Genomic DNA, 15,000 nt, shown 5'->3' with positions numbered 1-15,000 from the left:
CTGTGTCTGTGAGGGGTGGAAAATCAGGTGTTTTCACCTGCGGAAAGCACCGTGATCGCGGCCACTCTCGACGCTAGTTCGCAGGAGAGAGTGAAAAGCCACTTTACGCGACTAATTACGCGGACGTAAAGCCACTGCCGGTGACCGTGCCCGTGACTTTCCTCTAGCCAGTGAGCCAGCCAGCCGGGTGTATCTGTCGGTGTCGGTATTTCCCACCACCCACCAGCATCGTGAGTTAGTGTGCGAGGCCTCCACAGGCATCTCCGTGTGCGTTGATAGCGTTAGCGCGATAAAACTCTTTGCTCGTCACTCGCAGTGCAGTGTTGTGTGTAGATCTGGTCGGGCAGTCGGCGCCTGGTGGCCACGCTCTGACGTATCTCTCACCTCCCCCACTCCCCTCGCCTTTCAAACTCGATAAGTAGCCACGCCGAGCCAAGCGAACTCTCGGCGATCTCTTCCAACCGGGCCCCGTACGATCGCTTTCGCTCTCTCTCTCGGTCTCTCGCGGTCTCTCGCGGTCTCTGTCGGGCGCCATGCCTCGTTGCATTCATGATAATCTTCGTCTTCGTACCGCTGTTGGACCGCGGCACTCTGGCGACGATCCGGAAGCCCCCTTGGCTCAGTTAGTGGGCACGATCGAGCAGAGGCAAACGCTGCAGAAGAAGGTGGCCGCATCCGATCGCGCTTCGTGCGACAGTGGCATCTCCCTCGAATCCGATCCGGCCACGGTCGTCGCGAGTCCGTTGGCCGTACGGAGGCGACCCGCAAAGCCCCCTCCCAGCGGTCCAGCTGCAACCGGTGGTGGTGGTGGTGGTGGAGTGTGCAAAGCATCTTACGTCCGCCGCTTGACCCAGCTCTTCGAGAATCTTTCGCACGAGGAGCTCCACCAGCGCGCTAATGAAGAGAACTTCCTCGCCGAGGAGTCTTATCATAATCAACGGCAACAGCAACCGGCAGCGATGTATGCCAGTCGCGCCGCCCCGGCCACTGGTTCCCCACTGGTCGCTGCAGTGGTGGCAGAATTGCACCAAGTGATCGAGGAACCCGGAGTACCGGAAGAGGCGGAAGTGGTTGAAACCGTGGCCGCGGCTGCGGAAGTTGCACAAGAAGCGATCGAAGCGAGTGTTGAGGTGTTGCGGGAGGTGAAAAGAGGCAGCCGGCGATCGATGGCTACCCCACGAGTGGCGAGCCACCGCAGTACGATGATGGACGACGGCGAGTACTACAGTTATACCGACGATGAGTTCGATAGCACCGGAGACGAGGAGGAGGACGAGCATGAGCAGCAGCAGCAGGGTAGTGTTCAAGGTGAACTCGCGGCAAGGTAAATTCACTTTCGAATAAATCGTGTTAGTGCGCGCGAGCGAGCACATCGACACAACAACAAACAAGGACAAGAAGAGTGATAACGGTTTGATCCATCGCTATCGTGATGGAGGTTGAGGATTCTACGCGGTAGTCACGGAAGTCAGTAAACAAGACATTGCGCTAGATAGCATATTCCAGTGTTCCATTACAGTTTGTGAGAGAGTAAGGCGGTCATTGGCCGGCGATGGACGTGCTTTTAACGTAAACCTTCATGAAGCACCAGCAGAGTCCAGATGCAATTGACATCTAAAACAATGGCGACGACGACTGAATGGTGTAGTGAAAAATCCCCTCGAAAGTATGTTAGAACCATTAGGGTGGGGGACACTTCGGTTCACGCCCACAGCTGCGGTCTGTCCACACTCACTACAGATACCAGCTGGTTTTATCATTCAAGTGACTAATTATTTTCACACAATTAAGAACTGTCCATGTTGGTTGAACGAATCAATTCGTATTTTTTGCCACTTGTCTTCTTCTTTGCACACAATCTACTATAGTAGAATGAGTCAAAAGCTGTTGAAAACGAATGCTGAGTTCACACGAATTCCATAGGGTGCATGTTTTTGCAGACAAACAGTTCACCGGCGATGTCTACTACGATGGTGCATCGAAAACCATACCAGACCAGTGCCTACTACTGCGCTTACTAAGGTTGTCATTTGAAAACAATTTGACAAATGTCAATCCCTTCACGATCACACGTTATGCAATTGGCACTATCAGATAAACCACGGTGCGCATACAAATCCCGCGCGCAAACAATGGTCCAGTGAGTCGCGAATTGATTGATGCCGCGTAAATCACTTTAAAGCCAGCTACCCGCTCCCTTCAATGAGGTCAAAAATGGTCTACCACAGCACCGATTCCTGTGACGTTGAGCCGGTGACTCAGAGCATTTGTCGCCCGCCTGCATACAAGCCTCCGCTGCGCTATCAGCGGAGTTATTTCCGCGTAATAGAGCGCCGCGCGCCGTCGAGACGCGGGCGCGTGAAATCGCATGTCTATCACACAGTTGTTCCCTTACAGTCCCTCCAAGACGGGTGTGTGGTTTCAAGGCAATTATGGGTTTGTTCTGCTGTTGTTCTAGAGCCGACGATTTCGGAGAGAGTGAGAGCAGCGCACCACTGCTGCCGGACGACAGTGCTGCGGTACCGGAAGCACGCAACCCCCAGCTAGTGTCGCCGGAGCATCGTGGTAAAGCACGGTACGATGAGGCGGAGGAGGATGAGTTTAGCTCCAGCTCGTTCGATAGCGACTCGGACGATGAACACTTTGCTACGTCGTCGGGTTACTTGCGCCCGGACTCGGACAGCTCACTCAAAACGAGGTAATAATACAAAGACAAGAAGAGTTCTACTTCACCCTTTCATTGGCCCACTTTTTTTCGATCGGTTACCCTTCTTGCAGTCGCGTGAAAAGCATTCTGCAGGAACTGCTCCAGAACGAGGCCAACTACGTGCAAACGTTGGGCCGAGGCATTGAGAACTACGTCAGCATCATGGGAAGCAAGGAACTGCCACCGGGGTTGCGTGGCCAACGGTATCACATCTTCGGTAACATCGAGAAGATACACAGCCTACACCAGGATCAGTTTCTGCCGATGCTGGAACGGAATCAGGCCAGCATACAGGGTATCGCCGAGACGTTCATTCGGTTTCTGGAGCGCGACAAGTTCTACTGCTACATCATGTTTGCGCTGAATCGCCCGAAATCGGAGCGGATATGCAATCGGAATCTGGATTTCTTCCAGGTACGGCTTCACGTCGTGTAGTATCGTTCGTAAGGACCTTCACTCTATCATAGCGTTTATCTCTATAACAGCGCCGCCAAGCCGATGTGGACGATAAGCTCGGCTTGAACAGCTTTCTGTTGCAACCGATCCAGCGGTTACCGCGCTACAAGCTGCTGCTGGCCGAAATCAACAAAGAAATTCTGAAGCAGATGGAAGAGACGCTGCTCGAGGCGGTCAAGGGTGAGATCGGTATCCTGTGTAAAGCGGAGAAGCGGCTCGAGCGCTTCATCGACATCGTCAACGAGGCGATGAGCATCAACGACATCCAAGAGTGCTACGAGGTGAGTAAAGGGCCGAATACCGGCGATGGATCTAGTAGGCATAGCCAGAATACGTCAGAATGACAGGGAATTAAACAACGAAACCGTTTAATCGATTGTCCACTCGTTGGACGGTGATCCTTGGGCTGTCCGTTTTGTACAATAGGAGCGAAAGTGTGTGCAGAGCGAGCTGATAAACGCATACGCGTTGACGCTCAATATCTTCAGCCATGTGGCGCACGCACCGATGGTGCTGATGCTTCGACCGCACACCGACCGTAATCCGGATAAGCAAAAACCTGTGAGTGGTGTGTCCTCTCTCTTTCTCTTTATCTGGTCTGGTCGCAACATGGTTTACGGCTGTGCTACATGCTTCTATTTCTAACGCACTTCCACAAGATGGTTGAAAGGACATTTTGCATGAAATGGCACCCAACAGAACAGGGTTATAACACTTCTCAAGGGGAGTGGATTGGCACTAAACAGGGGCCGAGAGGAAGATGATACTAACACGATACGCATATGGCTCGAGGTGGTGGACGACGACGAAGAGATAACAGACAGGCGGATCATCAGTAACCTAACAAAAAAATCTCACAGCCGCACACATATCATGTTGTATTCCGCAAATTAATATGAAGCATTTCATACGCCCTTTCCAGATTAATCTGTTCCACCAAGGTAAGTTCCGCAAGATGCTGGAGGTGGACATCTACGACTGGGACCAACGGAGACGCTATCCGGCCAAGATGTTCCTCTTCGAGCGAAGCGCCATATACACCGAAAAGTGCAAAACGCACCTCGAGTATCGAGGACGGTACGAGTACTCGGAGATCGGTCTGTACACCGAGAACCGGAACAAGGTGTACTTGTTTGCGAGGAAGCGCGGTATCCAGGAGATTGAGGTGCACTGTAGCGATATGAATGAGGCGCAACAGTTGTCCAACCATGTGGAGCGGATGATGACTCAGTTCGCTCTGAAAGAAAAGGAACGCCTTAGGAATATGGGAGCGAGAGTAGATCTACCGGGGCGGATCCCTAGTGTAATCACGTTGCAGCATCACCGGCGGAGTGATTTGAGTATCCTGTCCACCGCTAGCAGCATCGGCAGTGCCCGTAAGTACTAGACCAGCGACAGACGCATCCTTGAGATGTTTCCCCTTTAAATCACACCTCGGTGTCCGATTTTTCTTCCAGGGGAAAGCTACGAATCGGCATCACAAACGACTTGGTATGTTCCTCTTTAGGATTGGGCATTGCTTTGGCTCGGCTCATCTGTCTGTCCCCTTGTCTGTTAGTATACGTATACGTGTGAATGTGTTTTTTTGTGTGATTGTATTGTCACCGTGTTAGTACCGCGTTTTAAGGTACTATTGTGTACATACTCGAATAGGTAAATGATTACAAAACGATGCAATCGACAAATGGACAAAATAAAATCAAACTCCATCCTTATGTCGTCTCGCAATTCACGCAAATCGCTGTCGTGGTGTTGGTAGCCCTACGGCGCTGTGCTACATATGCGTCTAGCTTTGTGTTCTCCCCCTGGGACGTTGCTCTCTAGCGCCATGATTCTCGGTTTCCAGGAGCACCGATAAACCGATCGCTCAGCTGGCGACACTGCAGAAGCACTTCTGCCAGATACTGTCCGCCAACCGGCGCCACTACTTCAACCAGCTACCGGTGGAGCTGAGCAGCAAAATCGCCGACTTTATCCGCGTGTACGATCGGTTGCTGAACGTGCACGTGAAGCGAGTGTATGCCGATCTGGCCAAACCGGACGTCGATGTCGATGGTGTCTGTGAGCTGTTTATCGAGTATTTAAAGGTAATGCAGGGCCCAGGGCAGAGGGCAGAGTGATTTGTTCGATACCGGTGTAAGAGACAGGACTCTTTACAGGATGGCATCTTCGATGATTACAACGAGTACATTCGCTTGTTCAAACCGGCCGCCGAAGTGCTGAAGAATATACACAAAGCATCGGTACGTATCCGGGTGGAGGTAAACAGTTTCGAACTTTGTTATTTTCTGTTTGATTTCGATAAGATAAGAAGCGGTCTCATCTGTGGGTGAATGTGGAAATATTTACTATTGCAAGTAGTTACGCAGCATCTCATCCGTTTCCACAGTTCAGATTTTGAAAGAATTGAGTGACACTAGCGCTCTCTACATTGCTCTGCAATATTTCATCACAAGCTCAGATGAAATATTTCACAAGTTCAAATGTCCCGTTCTTTTGGAATGATAGCCGTCCTTATCAAAATTTGTTCAGGATTTAGAGATGATTCTTTACATAAAAAGTGACCCTAAACAACATCCCTAACATTCTACTGCCTCCACTCCAGCGTTCCAGCATCACCGACAGTATGGTCGCACCGACGATGGATGAGTTTACCTTCCTGTGCGTGCAGCACTGGAACAAACTGCAACAGTTCTTCCAGGCCCTGGTAGTGCAGCTGGCCGAACAGCTAAACGGTGGCGACATGGCAAGCCAGGACCTGTTCCGCAAACTGGCCTACGTCGAAGTGCAGGTCGCGAACTTCCGCCAGCGACTCTTCCAAAACTACCGTCTGTTCAATCTGGACGAGAAGCTGTGCCCAGAGATGCTCGGTTTGGTCGTGTACTCGGATCGCGTGCGGTACGACAACGAAACGATCAGCTCGCACCGGGTGCTGCTCTGCGATCGATCGGTCGTCTGTGTCAAGTTCCATTTTGTGAGGGTAAGAAACGGCACCACTTCCTCTATAAGCAGTCAATTTTAAGCAAATTCTATTTTGCATTGCAGGAATTTGGCCGCCAAACGGAAAAGTACACCGCGTTCGCCTTCATCGATCGCTTCGGACGAGAAGGCCTGGAACCGAACGTGAAGGTCAGCAAGAAGTCGGAAGTGCGACTGAATGTGTTGCAGGGCACCGCGAAACATGCCATCGACTTCGGCAACACGGCCAACCGGGACAAATTCTTCGGCCAATACTGTACCACCTTTGCCCGATTTCAGGAGCGTGGACTATAGACTGTTGGGACCCACTAACGGATATCAACCTAGTTTGTAAGAGATCGTACAAGGATTAATAAACATCACCCATAATCATGCTTTAGTGGCAATATTCGACGGGACTTTCATTCACGCAACATTCCCGCAGACATTCCGGTGATCATCAGCTGCGATCAGCTGCGATTGGTCGCGAGGTGACTTCCGTCAACACACTGGGGCGACATCAAATTAGCGCCACGATGTCAATGAGACCCACAACACAGAGAGGCATCCAACCTCCCCTTGTATCAGCTGATAAGTGTCCAGCGATTAAGAAGAAGTGAACACTGATAGCACAGGCCCACCGATTGGGCAGCAGTAGCAGCACGACTAGGAAACCTTTAGTCTGCCGAGAGCCTTTGGCCGTATCGTACCGCTAAAGTTGGCTCGTGCTCGCGTTCGCGTTCGCGCTTCGTGTTGCTCATCAATGGCGCATATCTAATCGGTCTTGTCTTGTCCTCGAGAGAGAGTGTGTACCTCAAGTGTTTTTCCGCCCCAGCACGGGGCGATTGTTCCCAGGCACCTCACCGTGCACCGTGTGTGATCTGTGGTCGCGATGAAACCCATGAAGCCATTACCCCCACCGAAACCGGTGCGCAGTGTCACCCTACAGCGGCCATCGGATTATTCCCGTGACAGTGGCATATCGGTCACTGATGAGCCTTCGCCAACTCCGTCGATAGTTCCCGATAGTCGTGGTGGTGTGCGTCAATTAGCGAGTAGATTCGAATCAATCTCACTACGTCAGAGCGGATCCACGGTTAGTGCTCGTGGTCCGGAACAAGTGCCGGGGCGGCAGGTGAAACAAACCACCAACAACAACAACAACAAACCAGTCATTCCACCCAAGCCACTTCACTACACTGGACTTTCCGCCACGGAACGGGCACTGTTTGCGCAGCGTGCGAATCAAATTGCCGAACGCATCTACGATACGGTGTGCGAGAGGTAAGTTTAGCTCTGATTCATCGGTGGCTCGAGCGAGCGGGCCCGATGGTGGTCAATGATTATATGGCGGGAAGGTGTCGTTGTTTTGATAAGGTTCGCCATTTGCGATAAAGTGAGAAGAGGGACTGTGCTCGGTGGGGAACATGCCGATATCAGGCTGGATAGCTAATCCCCTGAGACCGTACCACAATTGGGGATTGGATTTCACTCTAAGCTTCTGACTCATGCGATTGTTGGAGAAATGCCAGACCAAAAATAACTGTGCAAAGTGTGGAACGTAACTAACATTATGGATACTCTTCGTCTCCTAACCGTGAAGATATCCGCCACCGGCGATAAATACTGAAGAGGAACGCGTGACAGAGTTACACTTTGCAGAGGAGCTTGAAGACCCAACATCCACGGATGGGTATTCCTCCTTTGAATCATCGTGAGTATGATGTTCCTCGGCCCAAACGTCTCCATGTGCTGTTCTGTCTCGTTTTTCTGACTCTTTGTGTATTAATGTCCTTGCTAGTATATCTTCCCCACTTTAAGCGCTCATCTCGATGTCTTTTCGCAGCTCGGAGAATGAAGATGAAACTTACGAACCTGAAATCCCGGTATCCCGGTCATCCCCATCATCGCCATCTCCATCATCACCCGTCGCTGTGGAGCAAGATGCCCACGAACAAACACACGAATCCCATCGACTGCAGCAAATCATCGATGAGATGCTCGAGAAAGAGCAGAAGTACATCGAGAACCTGGCACACGGCATTCGGCGCTACATTCCGGCCATGTACTCCCAGAATCTTCCCACAGCGCTGCGTGGCCAGAAGAACACAATCTTCGTGAACTTGGAGGAAATCTGGGCCACACATCGGGATCACTTTCTGCCCGATCTTAACCATGCCGCTGACCTGACCGCGAATCACACGGCAGGCGACGTAGTCGAACGGATTGCACAAACTTTCCTTGATTACATCGAGGGGGATCGATTCTATTGTTACATCCGGTATGCGATGCATCAGCCCGAAGCGGAACTGCTTGTGATGCGGTACAGCGATTACTTCCTCAAGATACAGAACGATCTGGGCGATCAGCTTGGACTCAACAGTTTACTGCTGCAACCGATTCAGCGACTTCCCCGCTACAAGCTACTGCTGAACGAGATGGTAAAGGATCTGCTCAAGGATAAAGATGGAATGCGCACGATGAACCGCAGGACGGCGTTGCTCTGCAAGGTGGACAAACGATTGAGCAACTTCATCGAGCGTGTTAATCAGGCCATCAACATCCGGGACATACGCCAGCTGCAAAGCTACGCACCGGCCACCGTGATGATGAGTGCCCTGACACCATCGTCCGATGTGCCGCTCGTGATGATACTGCAGCCGGAGGGAAACAGGAATCCCGATCGTGACACACCGATTAACCTACTCTACCAGGGACGATTCCGCCGGTTGTTCTTGCTGGACATTTACGATACCAACGTACGGCGGCGGTACAGTGGGAAGCTGTTTGCTTTCGAGAAGCTACTGCTCTACGTGGAGCTAGTGCGCGATCGGATGGAGTACCGTGGCCACTATTTTGATACCGAACTGTGTCACTCCGAGGATGGCCGTAATCGGATCGTGCTCTGTGCCGGTACGCGCGGTACTCAAGAGATCATCGTACAATCGGAAACGAACACGGAAATCCAATCCCTTCTCGCGCTACTCCACTCCATGACAAGGGCTGTGATTTATGATGAGGTAAATGAGGCGACCGGTGAGGACCAGCTGCAGCAGTACGAGCTGGAGGATGATGATGATGATGATGTCTTTGCCACTTCATCCACCAACGGAACGGATGCGGAAGACCAGCAGGAAGCTTGGTAAGACCAGCGGCATGATCTTCGAAGGGATCCCTTTACGCAATTCCTTTGTTTCATCGTTTCAAGGGATGAGCAACGGTTAACGGTGACCCTGGTAGAAGCACAGCAACAGTTCCTCGAGGTACTGGTTGCTAATCGACGGTTCTACCTCGACACGCTAACCGTCGAGCTAAAGATCAAGCTGGCCGCCTTCATCAGTGCCTTCGAGGCGATTCTCAATCTTCACAACCAGATCCTGGAGGATCTATCTCATCCAGCGACCCCTGTCGGCCCAAACGAGATCTGCCAGTGCTTTCTTCGTTATCTAAAGGTCAGTTACTGTACCCTCGTTTGCTTCATGCGGCCTAGCAATCTTCTAACGACTCGTTCTTCTTGCAGACTGATCATTTTGCGTCCTACTTCGATTATCTGCGAGAGTTTCGGAAGGCCATCAAATGGATACAGAACGGCCAGAGACCTTCCGTAAGTGATACCGCCCCGAAAATGATTAAGCTTCACCATTAACAGACTTATATGAATGCCATCCTCCGACAGAACTTCAACAACCGCGTCGCATCGACGGTGGAGCAGTTCACCTTCCTCTGCATCGAGCATCTGCAGGAGTTCAACCGCTACTTCGAAGCACTCATCATCAAGTACTCGGACGACAGTAGCCTCAATGTGCCCATCAACACCGAGCTCTTCCAGCAGCTTGCCTTCGCTCAGGTCCGTCTGAATGCGTTCCGCGTGAACCTGGGACAAACGTACAAGCTGTACCTCCTGGACGAACGGATTCCCTCGTACGGTCCGCTGATCTACGATGATCGAGCCTCGTTGTACAGACCGTTGCGCGAAAAGGATGCTGGCCTCTGCCGCATGTTCATCTGTCGACGGGCAACGATCTGCGTCAAGATCAAGCTCGAGGAATCGGATGAGCTGGAAGGTACTGGAGACCGGAACAAAGGCGACCCATCGAACAAGGAAGCGGAACGATTGCTGCGGATAGTGTTTGTCGATCGTTTCGGTGGTCGCGGTACGCTGATGCGAATGCGCCAGAGCAAACGACACTCGCAGCGACTTAACTTTGTGCTCGATGGGCTAAAGTTTCGGATCGATTTCGATAGTAAGGAGTGCAAGAAACGGTTCTTCGATCGTCACGTACATCAGTACGCTCAATGAGCGTGTGTGCTATTGGGCCAACAGGGGGCCAAAGGGTTGGATTACATCTATCATCATCTTAAGATCACGAATTATCGAATATAGCGCCGGATTCCGGAGGAGATCAGATCTGAATTGCACCCTTGGGTGTCGCTAGCAATCGATGACAGAGTGGGCACGTCTTGCGGGATGTTATTTCCAGGGGATTCGCCACGTGATAGCAACCACTACACTGCCATGCACCCGTTGGATTCGTTAACGGTTGTCCCGAAGCAATGCAGGGTGGGAAACGGCTGCCACAGTTGGGACACCGAGTGCAACAGTCCGCTACCGGTGTCTCACAGGTGAAGCAGCTAATGTGCTTCACTTTATTGTCCTTCGGTTCGTACCGGGTAAAGATGTTAATGGCCAGCTCCTCGTACTGTTGCCGGCGTGTCTCCGAGATCGTTTCAATCGATTCCAGCTTGATGAATGCCTTCGAGCACGTGCCAAAGGATCGATCGGCACAGGAGGCCAGTGCAAGTAGCGCGTAAAGGACTTCCACATCTAGCACGTCTTCGTATTCGCGCAGACGGAGTGCTGTGATGACGGCACTGTGCAGTAAACCGGAACGGAGCTGCCGCTGTGCCAGCAACATGTAGTGATACGCTTCGGCGTGATGCCATATCTGTTCGATCATTATTGCATCTTCGGGATTGAGTTGTAAGAGGACAGCAGCACGGTTGCCACCGGCCAGCACGGCCATCTGCTTCTCGATGTACTCTTCCCCCAGCAAACCGGACAGTACGTATAGTTGCTTGATACGGATGTAGTCGGATTTTTTCTCCGCTTCCGCTTCGGCCATCTTGACCAGCAGTCGGGCGGCATCGAGATACCGACCCGCCTTCCGCTGCAACTCGATCGCCTCCGGGAGCTTCCCCTCCTGTAGCAGCTGGGCCGCGTGCTTACTGAGCAGCGTGTTGATCTGAGGCATTTTGTACTTTTGCGCCAACTCCACCGCCAGTCCCCACTGGCGCAGGGCGATACACGTCGATACGGCCGACTTGACGTCACCGAGCTTCAGATAGGCGGCCACCGATTGCTCACACATGCCGACCGTCGCCAGCATTTGCCCCAGCTTGGCCAGCTGCTGGCTCTTCTCGGGCAGCTTATGCATACAGCCCACCAGCTCATCGTACTGCTCGAGATTGTACAGTGCATCCATCAGGCCGTCGATGTGATGCGCCTTCTCGTAGTACTCCTTCGCACTGTCCCACACGCGCATGTTCATGTAGTGGTGTCCGATCTCGCGCCACGCATTCTCCATCTGCTGGTCCGAAATTCCCGGCCCGAGCCGGTACAGGTGCACCGTGCGAAACCAATCGCAGAGCGTCTGCCGCAACCGGATCGCACAATCGCGCCGATCCACGTCCAGGTACAGCTTCTCGGCTTCATCGAACTCCCCGAAAAAGGCCGCGATCTCGGCACGCTGCAACGCCTCGAGCTGAATCGTCTTAAGCCGCTTGATCAACTGAATCCCGGGATAGTTACTGCAACGCACAAAAGCCGACTCGGCCGTCTCAAGATCGAGCTTTTTAAGTGATGCTTCCGCCAGCAAACGCCACAAGCGTGGATGAGCGTTGTCCTCGATGAACTGCTTCGCTTCCGAAATTCCCACGTGCGCCAGCAGATCCTCGGTGTCTCGGAGTGATTTTACGCGCAATTGCAAGATGTGTTCCTTCACATTCGGTGTTGCTCCTCCCTTAATGATATCATCCAGCAGCACACCCGTAATCTCGAGTTCCTCAAAGTTTCCAATATACCCGGAGCAGGTGATCGGTTCCTCGGGATCCGCTCCACGCAGAATGTACATGCGCGTCTTCTCCATGATCGCCAGCAGCTGTGGGTTGTCCTTCGCCCAACAGATCGCCCACACGTCCTTCCGCTCGATGTGTGCACCCTCTTGGGCTACCGAACCTCCCATTCCACCTCCCTCGAGATCACTCGTATCGTCCCGTAGCGTAAGCGTCGTCAGCACACCATTACAGTCGATCATTGCCGCGCGGGTTGAGTTGCAGTTGATTGCCAGCTTATAGCTACGGTTCTGCAGATAGTGCCGATTGCGTAGCACCAGATGGGGCAGCGTGTACTCGTGGATCAGGCCACTCTCGCGCCCAATCAGTAGCAAGCTTTCCGAGGACGCGATACAACAGATCGGATCCTGGCTGGGGTCCACCTTTGATGGGATCTCTTGGGCCGTCTTCGAATCGAGATCGTTCAGTACCTCCAGAGCGGGTGTATCATCGATATGGTACTTGCGATCGCGCTTCACTTTCAGGTTAGCGTGTAATGTTGAGGCACCCTGAGAATGAATCGAAGGAAGCTATCATTCCCGATCTGAGTCACATGTACGGACCTTGACTTACCTTCGGTGTATGATAATGCCAGAGCAGAAAGTGATCCTTCGAAGCAACGATCACGTGCGATGAGTTCATCGTAATGAATTCAGGACGTATGTCGAGGTATTTCGCTAGAAAACAGATCAAAACCGATCATGAGCATCAGTTGATCGTGAGCCTCATCGCACACAACTTACAGTCGACGGTTGTGCTGATCGAGTTGCATATCAGCAGCTGGTACATGAGATCCTTTCCCTTGCCTTCGCTCACAATGCTAAACTCTTTGCCGGTCATCTTCGTCTCCACCGCGATCACACAGTGATCGTTCGTTGCAGCCATGGACATGATCGCGTCGATCTGCTTACTGTAGCACTGGTTCGAGTTCGTGTCCCAGAAAGTCACAGAATCCTGCTCGTCCCCTGCCGATGCTTCCTGGTAGCACACCGTACGATTAAAGTAACACCACCGATAGTCCGGTCGAATGTTGGCAAAGTAGATAAACGAATCGACGGACAGGGCAATCCGGAGCGATTTCCCCTCCCACGACAGTGACGTGATCTCCTTGCCCGGGATCTTAAGGGTGCGAATGTGCTGCAAAACAGAATGGAAAGTGGAATGAGATTGAAAACGGACCTTACAGACTTCGGCGAGACACTTACCACACCGTACGGCGTATAGAACAGCACCTGACTGCTGTCCTTATCGCTGTTCAGGCTCGATTTCATCCCACAGATGGCCAGTATCGTACCATCATGGTTCCACATGCACGAGATGGCCTGCAAACCCGTATCCACCACCACCGGACTGTCATCGTTTTCGTTGCGCATCAACTGCATTCGACCGTTTTCGTAGCAGATCGCCAACACGGGACGGTTCGGTGACACAGGCCGGTGATACCAACACAAACCAACCACCGTAATGCTCTTGGTCGGCGTCAGATAAACGCACTGGATGTGTAGCTTCATCACAAACACGCCCTGGTTGTCGTACAGATGGACCTCTCCGTTCTTGATGCTAAACAGCAGCAGCCGCCCGTCTGGACTCCACTGCACACCGGCCAGTGACACGTTCTTCAGATCCTTACCCCAGATGCGGTTCCCATCGACCGAACCGACGATCACGGTTCCATCCTCGTACACGATGCAGATCTTCTGTCCATCGCCCGTCCAAGCCATACCCTTGACGGTGGACTTTTTGCGATCGTTGGTCATCTCCTCGTACCATGAACCCTACGGTTACAAATGGAAAGCAGCTACCTGTGAGCAAGAACGAAAGACAAGCAGAAGGAGAAGGAATTCCACGGTTCGTTACCTTATACAGCATCCACACCATGATGACGCCATCCTTATCAGACGAGGTGAGCTTCTGCTGCGATTCGTTCCACGTTACCACCTGAATGGACGATTTGTGACCCTCGAGCGTTTGGTTCATCGAAAGGTTGCTGGCCTGCAGTGCCTTCCCCGGTTGAGCGGACACATTGGAGCTGCTGGCCTGCTCCAGCTTCAGCACCTTCAGCAGCCCATCCTCACCACCGACCGCCACATAACCCTGATCTTTGTTCCATGCGATACAGTTCAGGCGCGTATTGTTCGGAATGGCTATCTGCGATGAGGATTAATAATCATTAAGGCCACTGGCTAACGGTCTCCGTGCTACCGTGCTCGAGCGGAAACCTGAAGCTGAAAAATAACGGGATTTCTCGAGTGGCGTACCTTTTTACTGAGATAAATGAACATCCTAGCGATCACATTTAGTTGATACAACGTTTAATAAAACTGTCGTACTGTTCTCACAAAGATTTCTATAAAATTAGCGTCTTTTTACCGCAGAAACAACCGGTTTATCACTCCCGAAGTAGCACACGAACAAAAAGAAAACGCGGAGACACCTGTTTGTTTATCGCGCCAGGTTGCTAGGCAACGAAAGAGGTCGAGTAAAAGTCGGAAACGTTTTATACGCCTTGCACAGGTAGGTACGTAGTGTGGTGTATACACCTGTAATTCAATTTGATCGTTCGTGATCCTTGCGCAACGTGTAAAATAGAAAAGTTATGGAAATTGAAATCATTTTGAACGAACACTGAAAAATTGAACGAAGATCGGGTGTTTCTTTTTTTGTAAATTTTTCCTTTATTTTTCCTCCATCAAACCTGACACGCAGCTATCGCATTGTTATTCAGTAAATTGATTTATTTATGTGTTAATAAACGTCGTTATGTTGAT

General features: G+C 51.7%; 3 protein-coding genes across 3 annotated transcripts in view; 2 read left to right on the top strand and 1 right to left on the bottom strand.

Annotated features, from left to right (window-relative positions):
- The window catches only part of LOC126574552 (uncharacterized), a 6,745-nt gene extending 234 nt beyond the window's left edge, over positions 1-6,511 (top strand). The window contains exons 1-10 of the mRNA XM_050234808.1: positions 1-1,324; positions 2,459-2,698; positions 2,779-3,121; positions 3,193-3,444; positions 4,086-4,539; positions 4,621-4,654; positions 5,010-5,250; positions 5,323-5,406; positions 5,769-6,143; positions 6,209-6,511. The exon at positions 1-1,324 is cut by the window's left edge and continues 234 nt beyond it. Coding sequence (XP_050090765.1) covers positions 534-1,324; positions 2,459-2,698; positions 2,779-3,121; positions 3,193-3,444; positions 4,086-4,539; positions 4,621-4,654; positions 5,010-5,250; positions 5,323-5,406; positions 5,769-6,143; positions 6,209-6,436 — 3,042 coding nt within the window. The 5' untranslated portion in view covers positions 1-533 and the 3' untranslated portion in view covers positions 6,437-6,511. The remainder of the gene's footprint in view (positions 1,325-2,458; positions 2,699-2,778; positions 3,122-3,192; positions 3,445-4,085; positions 4,540-4,620; positions 4,655-5,009; positions 5,251-5,322; positions 5,407-5,768; positions 6,144-6,208) is intronic.
- A 318-nt stretch (positions 6,512-6,829) lies between these two features.
- Positions 6,830-10,529, top strand: LOC126574555 (uncharacterized). Its single transcript, XM_050234816.1, has 6 exons — positions 6,830-7,405; positions 7,725-7,835; positions 7,968-9,263; positions 9,330-9,573; positions 9,642-9,725; positions 9,798-10,529. Exons 1-6 carry the CDS (start codon positions 7,014-7,016, stop codon positions 10,419-10,421), a joined length of 2,751 nt encoding a protein of 916 aa, XP_050090773.1. The 5' UTR covers positions 6,830-7,013; the 3' UTR covers positions 10,422-10,529.
- LOC126574550 (WD repeat-containing protein 35) lies at positions 10,525-14,617 on the bottom strand. Its single transcript, XM_050234806.1, has 6 exons — positions 14,491-14,617; positions 14,090-14,380; positions 13,438-14,007; positions 12,976-13,369; positions 12,806-12,909; positions 10,525-12,741 (listed from the first exon to the last, which is right to left on the bottom strand). The coding sequence occupies exons 1-6, from the start codon at positions 14,512-14,514 to the stop codon at positions 10,525-10,527; spliced, it is 3,600 nt and encodes a 1,199-aa protein (XP_050090763.1). The 5' UTR covers positions 14,515-14,617.
- Positions 14,618-15,000: the final 383 nt, after the last annotated feature.

The sequence above is a fragment of the Anopheles aquasalis genome, chromosome 3 (genome assembly GCF_943734665.1).
Source record: "Anopheles aquasalis chromosome 3, idAnoAquaMG_Q_19, whole genome shotgun sequence".
Taxonomy (NCBI): domain Eukaryota; kingdom Metazoa; phylum Arthropoda; class Insecta; order Diptera; family Culicidae; genus Anopheles; species Anopheles aquasalis.
Note: the sequence above shows the minus strand (reverse complement) of the source record. Positions and strands in the feature narration are given on the sequence as shown.

Coding starts and splice junctions, on each gene's coding strand:
- LOC126574555 (XM_050234816.1), top strand. CDS start 7,014: ATGAAACCCATGAAGCCATTACCCCCACCGAAACCGGTGCGCAGTGTC. Junction 7,836..7,967: donor TATTCCTCCTTTGAATCATC/GTGAGTATGATG, acceptor GTCTTTTCGCAG/CTCGGAGAATGAAGATGAAA. Junction 9,726..9,797: donor AGAACGGCCAGAGACCTTCC/GTAAGTGATACC, acceptor ATCCTCCGACAG/AACTTCAACAACCGCGTCGC.
- LOC126574550 (XM_050234806.1), bottom strand. CDS start 14,514: ATGTTCATTTATCTCAGTAAAAAG. Junction 14,008..14,089: donor TGGTGTGGATGCTGTATAAG/GTAACGAACCGT, acceptor TTGTAACCGTAG/GGTTCATGGTACGAGGAGAT. Junction 12,910..12,975: donor GATCAGCACAACCGTCGACT/GTAAGTTGTGTG, acceptor TCTGTTTTCTAG/CGAAATACCTCGACATACGT.